The sequence below is a fragment of the Perca flavescens genome, chromosome 15 (genome assembly GCF_004354835.1).
Source record: "Perca flavescens isolate YP-PL-M2 chromosome 15, PFLA_1.0, whole genome shotgun sequence".
In the NCBI taxonomy this organism is placed as follows: domain Eukaryota; kingdom Metazoa; phylum Chordata; class Actinopteri; order Perciformes; family Percidae; genus Perca; species Perca flavescens.
In genome coordinates, this window is record NC_041345.1 from 20,260,780 (window position 1) to 20,280,175 (window position 19,396).

A 19,396-nucleotide genomic window follows, 5' to 3' on the forward strand; every position below is an offset into this window, starting at 1 on the left:
TCGCAGTTAGCATTTTACAGATACATGTACACAAAGAAGGCCCTGTCTGATGCAGTTAAAAAAAACAACTAATCGAGGCAAAGGTGTCCCCCAAAATGTATTTTGGATAATACAAAATAATTGTATATGAACATGATTTGTGGTACATAAAGTTAGAGTTTTGATAACAGCTGAGCTGAACACAGACTTTCCCCTTCAGGCCAGAATCGCAGGTTGAAGATGAGGCTGCCGGTTCTGCGGTCCTTTCGACAATCTTCACTTTCCAAAGATCAGTTTGAAGGAGTGGTAGTGGACTACCTGCAGGTGTGTGATGCAGTATTCTTGTGTGGATGCATGCCTTGCATTCTGCTGTAGTACCTAGCCTAGTGACAGTAGCTAAAATCTATACAGAAAATAATACATACACGCATAGCCTTTGTAATAACGGATTTTTTTTTATTTACTGACTAAAGATTAGGCTTACATTAGGAGCACAAAACATAAACCTTTCTGCATTCAAATGATTACTTAAACTCTTTTGGTGCAGGCTTTTCCCATGTGGAATTCCAACCATTAGGTATGCACTGTGCTGTTTCACATTCCTACAATAGCAGTGAGAATTGTTAGAAATTTAAGGATTGATTTGTCAGCCCAAAGGACCCCAACGGGAAGAATGAGGGGGAAAAAAATCTACCATTGTTGAGTTAATCATTCTCTTTTCAGAGTCTCCCCTTACTTCTATTTAGTATTGGGCCAAGTCAGTCAAATTGACATGTTGGGACTCTTTGGCAGGGATGAAAAAAATCCTTTCTGTTGTAGGTCTACTTTGTATTGTAAGCTATAAGTTTGATTAGCAAAACACAACCAAATTTAAGAAAAACAAAATGCTGTAACTGCTGACAGATAATCTTTTTCTAAGAAATAGTCATAGTGTGTTTGTATGATTTTTGTACACCTAAGACATGACCTCCTGCTCTATGTCCTCAACAGCCAAACAGCGAGGAGATCCCCCTCAAAGAGTTTCGGATCCCGTCCAAGGAGAGCTGCATGCAGTCTGAGACGGAAGCCCTGATAGAACGGGACCTGGATCCTCCCTCTCCTGCAGTCCAGTCCTCCACAAAGCGGCGCTCCCTGCTGACTGACCACCTGGACCCTGGCAACGCCTTCCCTAGGGGGACGTTACCTCGAAGCTGTTCTCGGGACAGCGTCTGCAGCCTCCGACGCGCCTCGTCACTGGATGGCATTGATGGCATGAAGGCAGAATGGAGCAGTCAACCTGGAGACTCCCGAGCCAACAGCAGTGAGTGTCTGACGGACACTGCAAGCACCTCAGTGGGAATTAGAGGTTAAAATATAGAATTACTAGAATTACAGTTGGCAATCAGCCCTGTAATTGTCTCAGAGAGAAACTAAAAAATATTTACAGTACACGCTTTCATCATATTAGTGAAATATAATATGCATAAATGTTTTATTTGAAAACTTCTGACAGGAAGAAAACACAATCATTCTAAATCAGATTACACCAAGCATGCAACATTATCCACATTTTTTGATTGGTTACATTGGTTGCAAGTTTTGGTAAAATGACATGAGCACTGCAAACCCTGATCTGAGATATTGTTGCTATGATGTGATTACATGATTAGACAATGATTGATAATACTGAATTATTGCCGGTCTTGTGTATGCTGTAAACAAGTAGCAACATGTTTGAAGTCAGCAAGCTAAAGGGTATGTGGGAAATATCTTACTATTGGATTAATTAACAGAACATTTTATTTTGTCAGTATTGAACGATGTAGGCAGAAAAGGGGTTTCCTACACCAAGTCCATTATATTGTATATAAGGACACCTCCGATACAATATAATTATTATTCCACCTTTTAAGCCACTTATTGACTTAGGGCAAAGGAAAATATAGAGTTTGCACAGAACGGTGGCTTAAATGTTGAATGAAACTATGTTTGAGTTGTCATATTATATTTGATTTTTAGGCATTTTTTTGCCTTTATTAGACAGCCACACAGAGAGACAACAGGAAGAGAGTAATGCAATGATAATAAGTCTGACAGCACCACAAGTTGTCCTGTAATATGATCTTAACACACACCTGACAGCCAATCAGAAAGGACATTTACCATTGCCGGGGTATAATGTTTGTTTCAACGTTGAAAATTTGTCAAATAAAAAATCAGATAAGAAAAAGAATTATGTACAGGCAGCAAAAACTACACGTTGCTCTTGACATTTCTCACCACGATTCACTAAGGAATGTGTACTTTTCTGTCAGACAAGAAAAAAACAGAAATAGAGAGACATCAAAGATCACAGATCTCCAACATCCATAACAAGGAGAACATCGCACTGAGTACGTGCAGCTGTTTGATGGTTGTTCCAGCAGAGACACACTAATCAATCCCTCCGTCACTCTGTGTGGATTTGTGGTCCATTTGTGGTAAAATTGCACATTGCTTCAAATAAGTCCTCCTCTTCTCTTAGGGAAAGTATTTTGTAAGGAAACTGTACTTTTTGTTCAGGTTCCAATCATACTGTGGACTCCCACTCTGTCTGTCTGTCACATTTATTTCATTTGCACCACATTTGTACGTCCATCTGTGTCTTTGTGGCTGAGGGGAAACGCAGTCTGTCCTGATTCTCCTGTGGAGGGCAAGAAATATTGGATGAACAAAAACATTTTGTTTTTAAAAACATTTAAATATATTTGTTTTAACATTTGGTCATGATTTGACCTTCAAACCTGGACACTTTAGATTTAGAAGTACGTCATAGCAAATGTAAAAAAAATATATATATATATTATTCAAATACATTTTCAGATATTGGTTTTCTATTTTTCTCTCTGCTGCAGATCTGAAGCCCAGCACTCTGAACTCCACGTCAGACTCGGACCTGATGAGACATCGGACCATTGGCCGCATCCCTCAGGTTACTCTGACCTTTGGCACTGACCGAATGAGACCTGCCTCGCCCACCGAGATTGAAATCATTGCACCCAGCAAGATTAAAGACCGAACTCAGAATGTCACTGAAAAGGTCACTCACGTCACTCAGGTAAGGCTAATCCTTTAACATCTCAGTGGGAAAAAAAAGAGACAAGTCCCATCTGTTTTTCTCTGTTTGCATAATCATTCTGTTGTCAAAGCTACTGGGGTCCTGAATTTAGCATTCCTTATTGTTGGTTGGTTGCACATACAACATGACTTATTTTTTTTAAAACAAGAACAAATTCTGCCCATAATTCCACTTGTTCTCCATGCAATTTCCTTTATTTCAGGAGTTTTCTAGAACATGTTCCATATCATAACACAGAATAAGGCAGATTATCTTTGTCATTGTCACACTACTCATTGGGAAAATACAGTGGGTACGGAAAGTACTAAGACCCCTTTAAATTGTTCACTCTTTGTTTCATTACAGCCATTTACTAAAATCAAAAAAGTTCATTTTATTTCTCATTAATGTACACTCAGCACCCCATCTTGACAGAAAAAAACAGAAATGTAGAAATTCTTGCAAATTTATTAAAAAAGAAAAACTGAAATATCACATGGTCATAAGTATTCAGACCCTTTGCTGTGATACTCATATTTAACTCACATGCTGTCCATTTCTTCTGATCCTCCTTGAGATGGTTCTACTCCTTCATTGGAGTCCTGCTATGTTTAATTAAACTGATTGGACTTGATTAGGAAAGGCACACACCTATCTATATAAGACCTTACAGCTCACAGTGCATGTCAGAGCAAATGAGAATCATGAGGTCGAAGGAACTGCCCAAGGAGCTCAGAGACAGAATTGTGGCAAGGCACCGATCTGGCCAAAGTTACAAAAGAATTTCTGCAGCACTCAAGGTTCCTAAGAGCACAGTGGCCTCCATAATCCTTAAATGGAAGAAGTTTGGGATGACCAGAACTCTTCCTAGACCTGGCCGTCCAGCCAAACTGAGCAATCGTGGGAGAAGAGCCTTGGTGAGAGAGGTAAAGAAGAACCCAAGGATCACTGTGGCTGAGCTCCACAGATGCAGTAGGGAGATGGGAGAAAGTTCCACAAAGTCAACTATCACTGCAGCCCTCCATCAGTCGGGGCTTTATGGCAGAGTGGCCCGACGGAAACCTCTCCTTAGTGCAAGACATATGAAAGCCCGCAAAGAGTTTGCCAAAAAACACATGAAGGACTCCCAGACTATGAGAAATAAGATTCTCTGGTCTGATGAGACCAAGATTGAACTTTTTGGCGTTTAATTCTAAGCGGTATCTGTGGAGAAAACCAGGCACTGCTCATCACCTGCCCAATACAATCCCAACAGTGAAACATGGTGGTGGCAGCATCATGCTATGGGGTTGTTTTTCAGCTGCAGGGACAGGACGACTGGTTGCAATTGAAGGAAAGATGAATGCAGCCAAGTACAGAGATATCCTGGAAGAAAACCTCATCCAGAGTCCAACAAGACAATGACCCTAAGCACACAGCTAAAATAACAAAGGAGTGGCTTCGGAACAACTCTGTGACCATTCTTGACTGGCCCAGCCAGAGCCCTGACCTAAACCCAATTGAGCATCTCTGGAGAGACCTGAAAATGACTGTCCACCAACGTTCACCATCCAACCTGACGGAACTGGAGAGGATCTGCAAGGAAGAATGGCTGAGGATCCCCAAATCCAGGTGTGAAAAATTTGTTTCATCATTCCCAAGAAGACGCATGGCTGTACTAGCTCAAAATGGTGCTTCTACTCAATACTGAGCAAAGGGTCTGAATACTTATGACCATGTGATATTTCAGTTTTTTTTTTTTTTTAAATTTGCAAACATTTCTACATTACTGTTTTTTTTTCTGTCAAGATGGGGTGCTGAGTGTACATTAATGAGAAATAAAATGAACTTTTTTGATTTTAGCAAATGGCTGCACTGAAACAAAGAGTGAACAATTTAAAGGGGTCTGAATACTTTCCTTACCCACTGTAAATAATTTCTGTCACATCATGTTACCTCTCCTGTCATCCTGTTTGATAAGCTTAGCTTGTTGGCCATTATTGTAGTTGATCTTGTCACACTGTCACATCTCTGCACATAGATACTTCAGACAAAGATGTCTATAAATGTTCATTGCCTCTGGCTCACTTAAGATGCTAAAAAACATCTGCAGTCGCAGGGTGAAAGTGTGAAAGAATAATCTCACCTGAGGTGTGACATCTATGGCACCAGCAACACAACACTCTCATCAGCCACCTGTCATCCCACCCCAGTGTGTCTGTGCACATTTTGGCACAATGTTACCTCACACACAGCAGTAGAGAAAGAACCACCATGGAAAAATACTCGACAAGTAGGGTTATTGCTTTAAAAATTCAAATTAATTGTGAAGAAGGGTCCCTATCTGACAGACCTGGTAAGCCCAAACGGTTAGTGGGAGTTAACTGGGAACCTCTGGAGAAGGCCCCTGTCCGAGAGATCTTCAACTCACACCTCCGGCGGAGCTTTTCTCGCATCCCTGTGGAGGTTGGGGGCATGGAACCAGAGTGGACAATGTTCAAAGTTCCATTGCTGAAGCGGCAGCAGGGAGCTGTGGTCTCAAGGTCTTATGTGCATCAAGGGGCTGTAACCCTCGAACACCGTGGTGGACACTGGTGGTCAGGGAAGCCGTCCTACTGAAGGAGTCCTTCCGGGATATGTTATCCCGGATGACTCCAGAGGCGGTTGCAAGGTACCGAAGGGCTGCAGCCTTTGCCATGAAACAGGCAAAGCAGTGGGTGTGGGAGAATTTTATAGTAGCCATGGAGAAGGAATTTTGGTCTGCACCAAGGTGCTTCTGGAAAACCAAGCTGTGTTCAGTAAGGATGGGACGCTGTTGACCTCAAATGAGGAGGTAATTGGGCGGTGGAAGGAGCACTTTTAGGAACTCCTGAATCCAACTAACATGCCCTTTATGGTAGAGGCAGAGCTGGAGGCTGATGGGGAATTGTCATCAGTTTTCCTGGTGGAAGTCACTGAGGTAGTCAAACAACTCCACAGGGGCAAAGCCTCTGGGATTGATGAGACCCGTCCAGAAATGCTGAAGGCTTTGAGTGTGGAGGGGCTGTCTTGGATGACAAGGTTCTTCAACATTGATTGAAAGTCTGGGATCATATAAACCTGTTTACGTACACTTCAGCTGTGCACACACACATGCACGCACACACGCAAGCACACACATCCAAAACTTCATGGACTGGCCTGTTTGGTGCAGTATTGATCCAGCAGTCGGGCAGTGTGGGGGTCCGACAGTGCATCACATTAATTCAGTTTATCTGAGAGGCTTCCGCAGCCACACTCTTTCCAAACCAGCCTGGGTAAACCTGCTAATGCGTCCCATGAACTCTATGGTGTAGAGCAACCAAGGATTTCTTGGTTCAAGATAAATCAATTAGTATAAATTATTCTTCAGAAATAATTGCCACCATCACTATGTGTATTTTAATGAAGTTCTGAAAAAACACCTTGGTGGTGGTGAGGTCTCACTTCTTCACACCAGGGGGGAGAGTGGTATCGACAGCCCGCTGCACAATGTGGAAGCAACGTGGCTTCTGTGGGCCCTGGAAAAACTGACAGGACGAACAGAAGGCCACCTAAAATGCCTGGCAGAACACTTAACTTGTTATCTCGACTCTGCTGACGTCATGTACAAGTTTGGATAAAGAGTGTTTCCTCTGTGTTAGCATGATAGTTGAGTGGAGTGTCAGTTGGGTTTGACTTACCCTTTGTTATATTTCTGTTGGAAGGTAGAATGCTGTTATTATAGCTATTTGTCTCTGGTATGTCTCCTGTTGACAGACCACACACGACCTTCCTCAGGCTGTCTTCATAACAACAATTTAGTCACTATGTCCTCCCTAAATCTTGCTTTATAGTAAAAATAAGGGCTGATATATTTTCACTTGTTTCCAGGGCAAATTAACTTGTTTCAGCAGCTATTTTATAAAATATTGTGGCAATTTATGAATCTCTCTCATTTTGTAATATTATTTATTTGTACTAGACACTAGAAACACTTTATAGTATCTGGTTTGATGGAAAACCCAATACTATACTTTCAGAGTTTTTGTATGTGTTTAGCATGATGTGTTTTGGATAGATTCTGTGTAAATCCTTTTACAGCTTTGGTATTTTAGCTGTCCTACAGTATAGTTTTTTAGTGGATGAATGTTAAAGCTCTTCTCCAGACATAAAAAAAAATATTCTGCTTTGAATAATAATTTGTGTCTGATATGGTTTTCCACATAAAAAGTTCCCCTTGGTAAATATTCTTAAAATTGCATCTGCTCCTTCTCCCTCATTAAAAAAAATATCCAGAATCTATGAATATGCAATTATTTATCAGACATGATGTATTCTACTATATTGGACTGGAGGCTTCAAGCTTTTACATCACACTTTTGGAAGTGGCATATTGAACCACGATTGGCTTCCAAACTAGTTGATGGAATGATGTTATAAAATCCTGCAGGATTCCATTTAACTGAGATTTAAGGTCTCCCTTCAGCAGATGAATATGAAAACAGCCTTCTAATGTCAAACTTTGCATAGTGAAGCTCAAGTGAATTAACCATAGTGAAACACATTTTTAAGGGTGCTTTTTGAGGGAGCTTTTGTAGTTTTATTTGTCCCATCAGGCATGTTGGTTGTCTCTGTCCATTTGCACAGATCGAGTCCTTCTCATTTCAAACAAATCAGAAATATAAACATTTCCTTGGAAACACATACAAAAACAGTAACATTTCATTAACCAACTATAGACTAAATACATATCCTTTTAGTTATTTATTATGAAGTGTAGCAAAACAAGCATTTGTTTTTTAAATGTAATGTACCAATACTTTGTGTTAGTTATTTACAGCCTAAGGTATAGTATCTGCTGTATGTAATGTCAATATAGATGGTAACTAGGCAGCAGAGAGTACTGTCCTCACTGTTAAGTGTGTGAGGATGTATGTGGCGATTGTGTGTGTGTGTGTGTATGTGTGTCTCACAGACTCTCAGTGAAGCTGTCTGTGAGAGTGGGGAGAGGTTCTGGTGAGATTTAGTTATGAAAGCGAGTAAAAAGGGTGACGGCTGTGAGGCTATTGAGCGGTAATCGGTGGCTTGACGCTGATGCCAGTGACCTTGGCCTCTGGAGCTAATGGAAGTGGAGGGCAGTGGGCATGCACTCTGATCCCTCAAACCTTTAACTGCCCTCAAAATCATCCTGCAGTTTTTGTCCTGTTAAAACAGCTTGACTCTCTGTGGTATAGTGCGTGATCATAGACAAATGTAAAGCCCTGAAAGTCAGGTTTTAGGTCACATAAATCGTGGCTGCTGTTATGTGGCAACAAACTGTAGCAGTGGTCAATAATCACACCAAGTGCAACTTTTATTAAGAGTGATCATGTTGTTTACATGTAATTAAAGCTATGAGAAGCTGTTGCCTTTACTTTTTGTTATGTGCCGTTATACAATAAAATTGTTCATTATTCCGCCTTTATAATTGGATTTCGATTGACACCTTACAAAAAGGGAAATGAAGGTTGTCATTGATCTTTGTTCATATTGATTTGTCTGCATAACATGAAGCACACAGTGTGATTGACTGGACTGTAGCTTGTAAAAGACTGGTAACAGTAGAAAAGGCCCAGCACAATGTCTAGTGTGTGTGCGTGTCTGTATGAGTGTGTTTTGGGAAAGCAGAAGTGTGTTTATGTGGTGCCCCCTGGCTTTGAATCAGCTTATAGCAGGAGGGTGTAGAAAAATTCAGTTTAAATTTACTATAACTATTTTTGAAAGGTGCCACCATGATTTTTCAAATTGTGTGTGTGTGTGTGTGTGTGTGCACGCGCACAGTCGAAGTGTACGTAAACAGGTTTATATGATATATCATGACAGCACAACATAATTTTAATACACCTGTCTATCAACACAATAAGTCAATAGACAATAAAGACAATAATTTGGTGACTTAGAGAAGAATGCAAAAATGTATAAATGCACAAAATAAATGCAAAAGAAAAGTAGAATGCTAAAGGAAAGCTACTTTGGCTTTCAGCAGTTATTGCTTGTTGAGCGCCAGTGGAGGAGAGCCACTGGATAATTTTTTTAAGTTTAAAGGTCCCATGGCATGAAATTTTCACTTTATGAGGTTTTTTAACATCAATATGAGTTCCCCCAGCCTGTGGCTATAAATGGCGATAGGTGTAAACCGAGCCCTGGGTATCCTGCTCTGCCTTTGAGAAAATGAAAGCTCAGATGGGCCGATCTGGAATCTTGCTCCTTATGAGGTCATAAGGAGCAAGGTTACCTCCCCTTTCCCTGCTTTGCACGCCCAGAGAATTTGGCCCACCCATGAGAGAGAGACATCATGGCTTTCAAATGAGCAAAGTGGCAGTTGGTCAAGGCCACACCCCCACCCTCCACCTTGCCCCCCCTCTCTCCTCCTCAATTGCTACAGACACAGAAATGGCACATATTAAGTTAAGCTGTAATTCTGCACCAAGGCTGAATTTCGGGAAAGAGACTTCAGATACAATATTAGGGGTTCACTAAGGTCTATATAAAAGCATCCAAAGAACACCATGTCATGGGACCTTTAAAGGAGGATCCCATGGTGAGGGCTGGGCTACAGGGAGGGAGGAGAGAGTAGGAGGGAGGGAGATACAGATGGATGAATAGGGGTTTCCTCCCTCTCTCTCACTCTCTTGCAGTCTCTTTAGTTTTCTCCTGCTGTTTACCCTGTGGTGCGCTTCAGCATGAGCTTCAAGCATACACTGCAGCCTGTGAGTACCTCAGCCTTACTGGGTCTCTCAAGCTCCCTGGTGTCCTCCTCAAACTCTCCCTTTCCTTTTGTCTGCTCCACTGCCCTGTTTGTTTGTTGTGTCCTTCCCTCTTCTTTCTGTCTTCATTCTTCACCTCTCCCTTCCTGCTATCCTTCTGTAGCTAGCAACACCATCCAGGTTAAGCTTGCTATGACAAGGAAGACCTTCTGTCTATTTGAACAGTTTCTCACAGATTTTGTGCATAGAATCTAGCAGCTTATTTTTCTTTTATAACATTTCTTTTGAATTGCACCTGTTTTAGGTTTACTGAAGGGGTTTAGGGTACAAAAATATGTATTCTGTTTATGTTTAGAGTGATATAAGACAGGATGAGTAGGATGCACTGGCTAAAAAGTTTAATTTTACATTTACTAAAGAAGAAAACATTAACTGAAATGAGTTGCATATGAAATATTTTGCACTTTGCATTGTAACTTTATTCAAAAGCAAGGATAAAAGTGGATTATTTTTGTCTCCATAGCCGATTAGCAATGACAATATGTCTGTCTGTGTTTTTATGATTGTGAATATTTAGTATTCAAGCAGTACTTTCAAACTAATTTCATATATTTCACACTGGCATTCTTTATATATATCCTGTTCAGTCTATGTTCAGCTTCCCTTGTACTTCACACATCAACTTCCTTCTCAATCTAATATATGTAGAAATGTGGACAGTGAACTCTTACTATGTTAATTATAAAGTCAGAGTAGCAACACAGAGCTGTTGCGTGCAAACTGGTGGTGTCAGTTCTCTGGTTGTCATTATGAAACAGTGCTGTGCACAACATCAATACCTTAATAATACCATTTCTTGGATGAGTGAACTTTTGCTCATGTGTTTACATTTCTCATTACTGTGTTGTCTTTTCACATCTGTTTAGCCCCTGTGGTCAGTCGTTGACATGCAAAGGAGGGCCAGAGGTTGTTGTAGGTTGTATTCAGTGAATCCTGTGAGGTTTCCCACCATTTCCAAATACTGCACGCTGTTTATTGGTCGTAAAAAAAGACTTTTGGAACAAGAGCAGAGCCAACATCCATCTGTCATTAAAGGCCATTCCATGCTATAATGGAAAGCTATGCAAGCCTTGGTTATTCCTAGTGAAGATCTACATTTCCCCTCCTTTCTTGTTTACCAAATATGGCCATGAACCCATTTAGTAACTTAGTACTTTGTCCTTAAGAGGCAATTTACTTTGACAATGTCCGATCACTGTTTACATCTAAGCTGGAAAAGTGGAATTAAAGAACAGTTTTCCCCCCCGAAGAACTAGAGTCTAAATAGACAATATCATGTTAGATTTCACTTCTGGTTCTGTGTGAGTTGAGTTTTTGGCACTGCAGCTACTTGTCATACAAGTCTAGCTTCTTTTGTCATGGTGACAATGATCATGATTATGCAAACCAAAGTGCAAATGACGGTCTGACCACTGGAGGGTTTGTGAGGAGATGGAAGGACAACAATGCACTAACATGGCATCACACTATAACATGGGCTAGTTAGTTAGTATAGATATATGTGTCAGTAGTGGGGCATCAGAAATATTCAGTTTTATAGAGGAGTGTCTCAAAAGTGTGGACATGTTGCCCTTAAAGGGCTGTGACATCTTCTCCAGCCAATTGGTGAGAATCTGTTTGAGGAGGTTGTTACTTACATGTCAGACATAGAATATTATAGGCTACATCAGTCAGTCTGGGGCTTTACTTTTTAAGTTGGGGATGATGTAGTATGTTATCTGCACTGATCTAGACCAATTTCGTATCTAATTTAAGCCAAACTACAGCAGCCTGCTTTAACATACAGATCTGTGAATGTACCATTATTTCAGAAAGATTAATTATTAAAATAGAAACAACATACTGTTTTAATTTCCTAAAAACCTACAAGTCTATTACACACAAAATGAAGGTGGAGGGTGAATTACTGTGCAGTGCATAAATATTAAACCTCATATGAAAAATAAAAACTCTTAAAAGATTTGAATTCCTAAAAATGTTCTTCCTGGTCATGACTGCTATATTTAGTTAATGATAATGACAATGATAAATAAAAGGTATTGATCTATAGGCCAGTGAATACAAATCTCAACTTTCTGTTGCAAAGTCACTTTTAGGCTTTTGGATAATAATAGTATCCTGCTTTTCCTCATTATAGTGTTCCTTCCAAAACTCCTATTCCTGATTGAGATTTATCTTTCATAAAGTAACTTGTTTTCAGCTCAGTCCCTATAAAGTACACTGTATCCCACAAGTCATGGATCATACTGTCCTACCTCCATTATTAATAACACCCTCACCTTTTCCTTGCTCCTCAGGTGCTGTCTCTCGGTGCTGATGTGCTGCCAGAGTACAAGCTCCAGGCCCCACGCATCCACAAATGGACCATCCTTCACTATAGCCCCTTCAAAGCTGTATGGGACTGGATCATCCTGCTGCTGGTCATCTACACCGCCATCTTCACACCGTACTCGGCTGCCTTCCTTCTTAACGAGGTGGAGGAAGAGCGGAGGAGAACCTGCGGCTACACCTGCAACCCGCTCAACGTGGTGGACCTGGTGGTGGATGTCATGTTCATCGTGGACATCCTCATCAACTTCAGGACCACCTACGTCAACCACAACGACGAGGTGGTCAGCCAACCGGGACGCATCGCGCAGCACTACTTCAAGGGCTGGTTCCTCATCGACATCGTGGCTGCCATCCCCTTTGATCTGCTCATATTCCGCTCCGGGTCTGAGGAGGTGAGAAAGAAGGGGAGATAGTGGGCATCACAACATCAACATAATTGCAAACTGGAAAAAAGTGCAGACTTTGTTTCGTGTTTTTGAGACTGTAAGATGTTATAGGTGGGATGCGGGAGATTAAGTGTCTAATGTCGGTAACATGAAATCTACTCTCTCTCCACCAGCCTCAGACAACCACTCTTATTGGATTACTGAAAACAGCCAGACTGCTGAGGTTGGTACGAGTGGCCAGGAAGTTGGACCGCTACTCAGAATATGGAGCTGCTGTCCTTTTCCTTCTCATGTGCACCTTTGCCCTCATCGCTCATTGGCTGGCCTGTATCTGGTATGCAATTGGCAACGTGGAGCGCACAGGTTCTGCCCGCATCGGAGGCATGAAGATTGGCTGGCTTGACAACCTGGCTGACCAGATTGGTAAACAGTACAATGACAGTGATATAGCCTCGGGGCCCTCAATCAAGGACAAGTATGTTACAGCCCTGTACTTCACCTTCAGCAGCCTGACCAGTGTGGGTTTTGGGAATGTCTCACCCAATACCAACCCAGAGAAGATCTTCTCCATCTGTGTCATGCTCATTGGCTGTGAGTAGAGTGGCAGTGAGTCTGAACTCAGAGCCAGAAGCAGAATCGGTGTAAAAACCTTTTTGTGATCTGATTGGACAATCTGAATGGTAGCAATATTTAGTCTTCATATTTTTAAAATTTTCATGCTATAGAAAATAAACATTCTGTGTTTTCCCCTAGATGTATATGTTTGTTATAGTGGAAAGGAAAGAAAACTTTCCATTGAAATAAGGAAATAATGTAATTCTTTAGGGGATCACACCTCTTAAAGACAAATGCAACCCATTGCATGTATGGGATCACACATTAACCTTTGGTGTTGTAGATTTTATCTTAAAATCAGGCCTTAAGGCCGGTCACACTTGTATAAATGCAGGTGACTGACCGTCGCCTGCTGGGGCAATTTCGTGCTGTTGTAGTTGTTGGTTTTGCAACAGGAAAATGTATAATTCAATTGAATTCAATTTTATTTATAGTATCAAATCATAACATAGGTTATCTCGAGACACTTTACAGATAGAGTAGGTCTAGACCACACTCTATAATTTACAAAACCCCAACAATTACAATAAGTCCCTCAAAAGCCGTGCGACATGGAAGAAACCTCGGACAGACCCAGGCTCTTGGTAGGCGGTGTCTGACGAGACGGTTGGGGGTGTGATGAACAGTGGCAATAGTAGTCACATTAATAATGGAACAGTGACTTCAATGGTAGTTGTAGTAGTTCATGTCATATCAGGGCGCTGCAGGGCGTTACAGGATGTAGCGTGGCCCAGCAGAGCATGGATGGATGTAGCAGGAAGCAGCAGGGTTCAGCAGGACGCAGCATGACATTGCAGGGCACCGCTGAGCTCAGCAGGGAGTGCAGCAGGACCACGGCGACAGCTGGAACCAGGATCTTGGTGCCAACGTTCTCCAAGGAAATACGCTGGGGGAAAAAACATAAGGACTCCAGGGAGCAAACTTCCCAGAAGCTAGGATTAGTAACAAGCATTTCTGGGATGGGATATACACAAATAGTAATAGTAATAGTAATAGAAAGGGAGAGGAGAGAGCAGCTCAGTGTGTCAAAGGAAGGAAGTCCCCCGGCAGTCTAGAACTATAACAGCGTAACTATAACAGCGTAACTAAGAGAGATATAATGATGATATAATGAAGAGCAGATAACGATTCTGCTGTTGTTGGGGAAGAGGAGTAGAAAGACAAGCTGTAGTAGTGCAGTGTAGTGTAGCCAATATCATACAATACCGGCTGGTGAGACACAGCCATAATCAATGTCTCCTCCAACCACAAGCACTTCTTTGCAATTGCTTGAGGCTGTGACTTCTCTGGTCAAAGTTTATCAAAGTTGAATTCCATGTGATGAGAGGGGGGGCGAGTCTGAATTGAACCCATGCTGCTGCTAAGAGCTCAGCTATGGTGTCAGATTTATGTCATACTCAGTCTTACTACTATACATGGGGGAACATGCACTACCAGTTGAGCTACCAGGGCGCCTTCATGATGATAACTTCATAATGAAACACACATAACGCTCTTAAATATTGGCTGATTGATTTCTCAATTAGATTGTGTCTGAAAAATTACAAAATAATGCCCTGAATTTCATTCTTCAATATTGTGTTTAAATGAAATTTAAGAATTTGTTTTTACAAAAGTAATATCAGCATGCTGCAAAAGGTTTACAATACAGCCATTTGTTTTAATTACCACAATTGCATGCTGTAAAATTGTACATTCATCCAATCTTGGTATCATCAATTTCTCCAACATATAGTATTTCTGTTTTACGTCTGTCCCATGCAGCTCTGATGTATGCCAGTATCTTTGGTAACGTGTCGGCCATCATTCAGAGATTGTACTCAGGCACAGCCCGTTACCACACCCAGATGCTGCGGGTCAAAGAGTTCATCCGTTTCCATCAGATCCCAGGAGGCCTTAGACAGAGGCTGGAGGAGTACTTCCAACATGCCTGGTCCTACACTAACGGCATTGACATGAACGCTGTAAGTCATGTAAGACATTCATCCACACACATTCATGCACCAGTTTACAAGAAGCAAGGGCTCCATATTGATTTAGAAAGGCTTTTGTTGGAAAGTGGATATTTAGGTAGTTTAGATAACTGTATAATTGAGGGTATAGCTAAGTGGTAGAGCATATGACTGCAGATCAAGAGGTCCCGTGTTCAAATCTGGGAGCCCCCTCAGTGATCTAGTCTTTTTGTCTACTGTACATAATCCCAAACCACAACGTATGTAATGGCTACTCAGCTAGAACACATATCGATAACATCTGACAATGCATGTTTAATTTCTACACAAAATTCAGTATTTATGATCTCAATCAAACCTTTAGGCATGTAAAGTGCAAATATCTACGTATTTCTGCGTTCATTACCAACATACACTGTAGGACTATATATGCATGTGTTGTGCTTTCTTTAAAATATCTCATTGAAAGCTCTGAAGTGAATGGTATAAATAAACTGCCTTACAAAACTTAAATCATATACCAGGATGTGTTTGCACACTTGCTTTCCTCGGATTGTATTTTCATATTTCCCTTTGTTGTTTGTAGCATTACCTCTGATATTCTGTGTTAGATTTACATGGGTTGATCACCTTGATTTTTGCTGATGCAAAGACCCAGTTTTCCCACATTGAACTTGTGTGTAACCTTGTAACCTTATCAAATGAACACAAATCCAGGTTTTCTATGTTGCATTGCAAGTGAGTTTGATTTCAGAATGAGAAATAGTTATTCTAAATATCGTTTCCATCTTCCCTTTAACGCAGTCAACTTTTTCCCTCTGCTTGAAACTGGTTTTGGGATTCATACATGCTACTGTGTTGATAGAATAACACTATCACTTGGACTGACCTCAGTTGGGTGTATAGCTCAGTGGTAGAGCATTTGACTGCAGATCAAGAGGTCCACAGTTCAGCTTTGGGTGTCCCCTTGTAATTTAAACACACGAGTGTTTCCACTGAGGCTAAAACATTAGGAGGTTGCTTTTTAGTGATGATGTGCTGCTTGGGCTTGGGCTACTAACAGCACTGGAGCATGACACAGCCGGAGAGAGCAGCATTAGTGCCTGCCAATTCAATGTGAGAATAGATCATCAGTTGGAGCCACTGTCCTTTTGCCACGCCTGAATCAATCTTGACACAACTTCCCCACAGTTTATTTTTTATGTGTCTTTTCTATTCTTAGATTACATGGTTTTGAAGATACAGGACAAAGAGATGCAGGGGGAAAAGACAAAATCATGGGAAATTATTTGCAGTCGATTCACCCAATGCTCTCTGTTGCCCTGCAGGTTTTAAAGGGTTTCCCTGAGTGTCTGCAGGCTGACATCTGCCTCCATTTGAACCGCAGCTTGCTGCAGAACTGCAGGGCTTTTCGAGGTGCCAACAAAGGCTGCCTGCGGGCTCTGGCCATGCGATTCAAGACAACCCACGCTCCGCCGGGTGACACCGTGGTCCACAGTGGGGACATTCTCACCGCCCTCTACTTCATTTCCAGAGGTTCTATAGAAATCCTCAGGGACGATGTGGTTGTGGCCATACTAGGTAAACTGCAAGGCGCAGTGGAGTTTCTGCTTACTTTGTCTTTTTTCCAGTAAGGTTGGAAATCAGCCATTATTTTCATTATCAGTCTCTCATTTAAATAGTCAATACATAATTCCACTCATAAAACGTCAATAATAATGACCAATGTCGATTACAAATAATAAAACTCTAAAATGAAATTGCACAAAATCATCATCATTTTATTTTTGTTAAATGACTACAGATTTAAACAAAATTACAATGGATTTCTTTTGTCTTTTGTCATTTTTTATATCTGTTTGTTCATCCACCTTCTCGTTTCTTTCCCACAAAGCCACAGCCACAACTCGCACTGCCCTTTACAACACACAACACGCAAACGCACACTGTGTGTTGTGTTGCCAGAGGTGTTTGGGCACAGACCCACTTCCATTCTACAGTGACATTGATCATCAATAGGCCCAGCACTCAGATCCAGGCTGCATAGGTCATTTCTGTGTTTGAGGGAATCATTAATTCGTTTTTGAGCAGCAGTGCTGTTGAGGATCAGTGACACGCTAGTGCTTTGTTTTGGATCAGATTCATCCATCAAAATGATGTCAGCTAACTATTTTCACTATTACTAGCAGAGGCTTGCTCACTTGGCAAAACATCTATTGATTAACTGTTACCCTTTTCCTATGCTCATATTTCCTTTTGCTGTGGTTTCTGTAGGAAAGAACGACATATTCGGTGAACCCATCAGTCTGTATGGGAGGCCAGGTAAATCCAGTGCTGACGTCAGGGCTTTGACCTACTGTGACCTTCACAAGATCCAGAGAGATGACCTGCTGGAAGTGCTGGACATGTATCCTGACTTCTCCGACATGTTCTGGAACAACTTGGAGATCACCTTCAACCTGAGAGATGTGAGTGCCACCAGAGGACAATGTTACACATTGAATCACCATCCTAATTCTGCATAATCTGTGATTTTGTTTTTGGCTCAAGGCCTAAGAAAACATTTCTTAACTAGTTTCATTATTTCATATATTAAGGAATGAAGATAACTTAAAGTGTAACTGCAGTATGTTTCCACCTGGACCCTATTTTCCTGTTTTTGTGTCTAAGCTGCATTCGGCAGCAGCAAAACAAGCTGCAATGTAACTTTAATGGGCAATTGAATACCATAAACAGCCCCAAAATCACTATTGCCAAATCCACCAGACTCCATTAAAATAAACAGTAATTTTATCATAAAACACTTATATAAAAGTCGACAGAAACCAAATAAAACTACCAAAAGCCGTCTTGGTTCGTCTTTCCACTGTTACAACAATCACCACTCTGGTTTGGTTGAAATAAACCATACATTTTCCCATTTACATGTGAAAAATTGCTGGCTCTATACACGCTGAAAGTATAGTAAAGTATTGTTTTTTTAAATTGAGTCTGGTGAGTTTGGCGATAGCGATATCAGGGCTGTTTCATGTTAAACAAAAAGGATCTTAGCAAAAAGGTCTATCTCCATAATGTTGTCAGACACTGAGCCTGTCAGTGGCAAAAACAGCACTTTTAGTGGAAGGAAATTGATGGTGCGCATTTGCGCTATAGGATTCAAATACAGAAATCACCCTTTAAATAGTTACACTGTGGAGTTTTCATTATAAACAAACATGGTATGCATACATTTCAAACTAAGATCAATGCCAAAATTAATTTCCTAGCTCATGAAACATTTGCAAAGCCTTTTTAAAAATGCCTCGAAACAATCCTTTTTTTATCGGCTTGCAATTTTTTTTATCCTCTTTTACTGGCATATCTCCTCCATTTATGGCACTTAACTGCCTCTATGCACAGGATGCTCAGCAAAACATTGCTCTATAGCACCACAAGTGGTCACAAACTCCACAGGGAACCTTAAAGTGGTGAAATCAAAAATATATCGTTACTTGGTCATACCTGCTTCAACTATCTCTTCTCAATTTTATGTTGTATCCTTGTATATTCTAAGAAATATATCCACCGAAACTAATTTTTGTGATGCACCTGCCGTATGTGGGCCTATTGTTTGTGTGCTGTTGTGTTTTTCTTTTTCTTGTGGATCCCTGGCTGATTCAATGCTTCAACCATTGGTAGATAGGGCTACATAATGATGTAAGACCCGTATAAAATCCTGTGTGTATTTTTGAATTACTGAAGCTGATATGTATCAGGCAGATAGAATACACCAGCCAACCCAGGGCAGGGAGTCTGAATGTGGCTACCGCCGGACAAGGCATCGGAGAAGCTCCCTGCGTCGTCGAAACCGACCAGGTAAGTGAGGGACAAGGCTTAACACACTTCCGTATGTTTCTCTTCCTTACTAATCCCCATATTGTCTTGTCCTGGCTGTCATGTGACAATGTCTGTACAGACGGCATGGACCGTGAAGACTCTTACCCCGATCAGTCCTGTCCAATGGCAAACCACCAGGATACAATGGCAGGATCCCATTGGGAAGACCTCTGCAGCAGCGCTAGTATCTGTTCGCAGTCTAGTGATGAGGATATGAAGCCTATGGGACAAAGCAAGGGGGAGCTGTACCCCACCAGGGGTGACACCAGAGACTACCCCCCAGCAGCAGTCAACCTCTTGCCTCACAGTGGACCCTCAGCAGGGATGGGACCACCTGTAGACCCCGGAGGACCACAATACTCAGGTAAAGACCAACAATCCCTTCATCAGTTATGT

The 19,396-nt window shown here is 41.3% G+C and overlaps 1 protein-coding gene across 1 annotated transcript in view; it reads left to right on the plus strand.

Moving 5' to 3' along the window:
• Positions 1-19,396, plus strand: part of kcnh6a (potassium voltage-gated channel, subfamily H (eag-related), member 6a) — a 30,442-nt gene that overhangs the window by 5,826 nt on the left and 5,220 nt on the right. The window contains exons 4-13 of the mRNA XM_028599459.1: positions 200-303; positions 970-1,279; positions 2,853-3,055; positions 12,138-12,563; positions 12,731-13,148; positions 14,937-15,136; positions 16,453-16,705; positions 17,399-17,592; positions 18,880-18,979; positions 19,080-19,364. Coding sequence (XP_028455260.1) covers positions 200-303; positions 970-1,279; positions 2,853-3,055; positions 12,138-12,563; positions 12,731-13,148; positions 14,937-15,136; positions 16,453-16,705; positions 17,399-17,592; positions 18,880-18,979; positions 19,080-19,364 — 2,493 coding nt within the window. The remainder of the gene's footprint in view (positions 1-199; positions 304-969; positions 1,280-2,852; positions 3,056-12,137; positions 12,564-12,730; positions 13,149-14,936; positions 15,137-16,452; positions 16,706-17,398; positions 17,593-18,879; positions 18,980-19,079; positions 19,365-19,396) is intronic.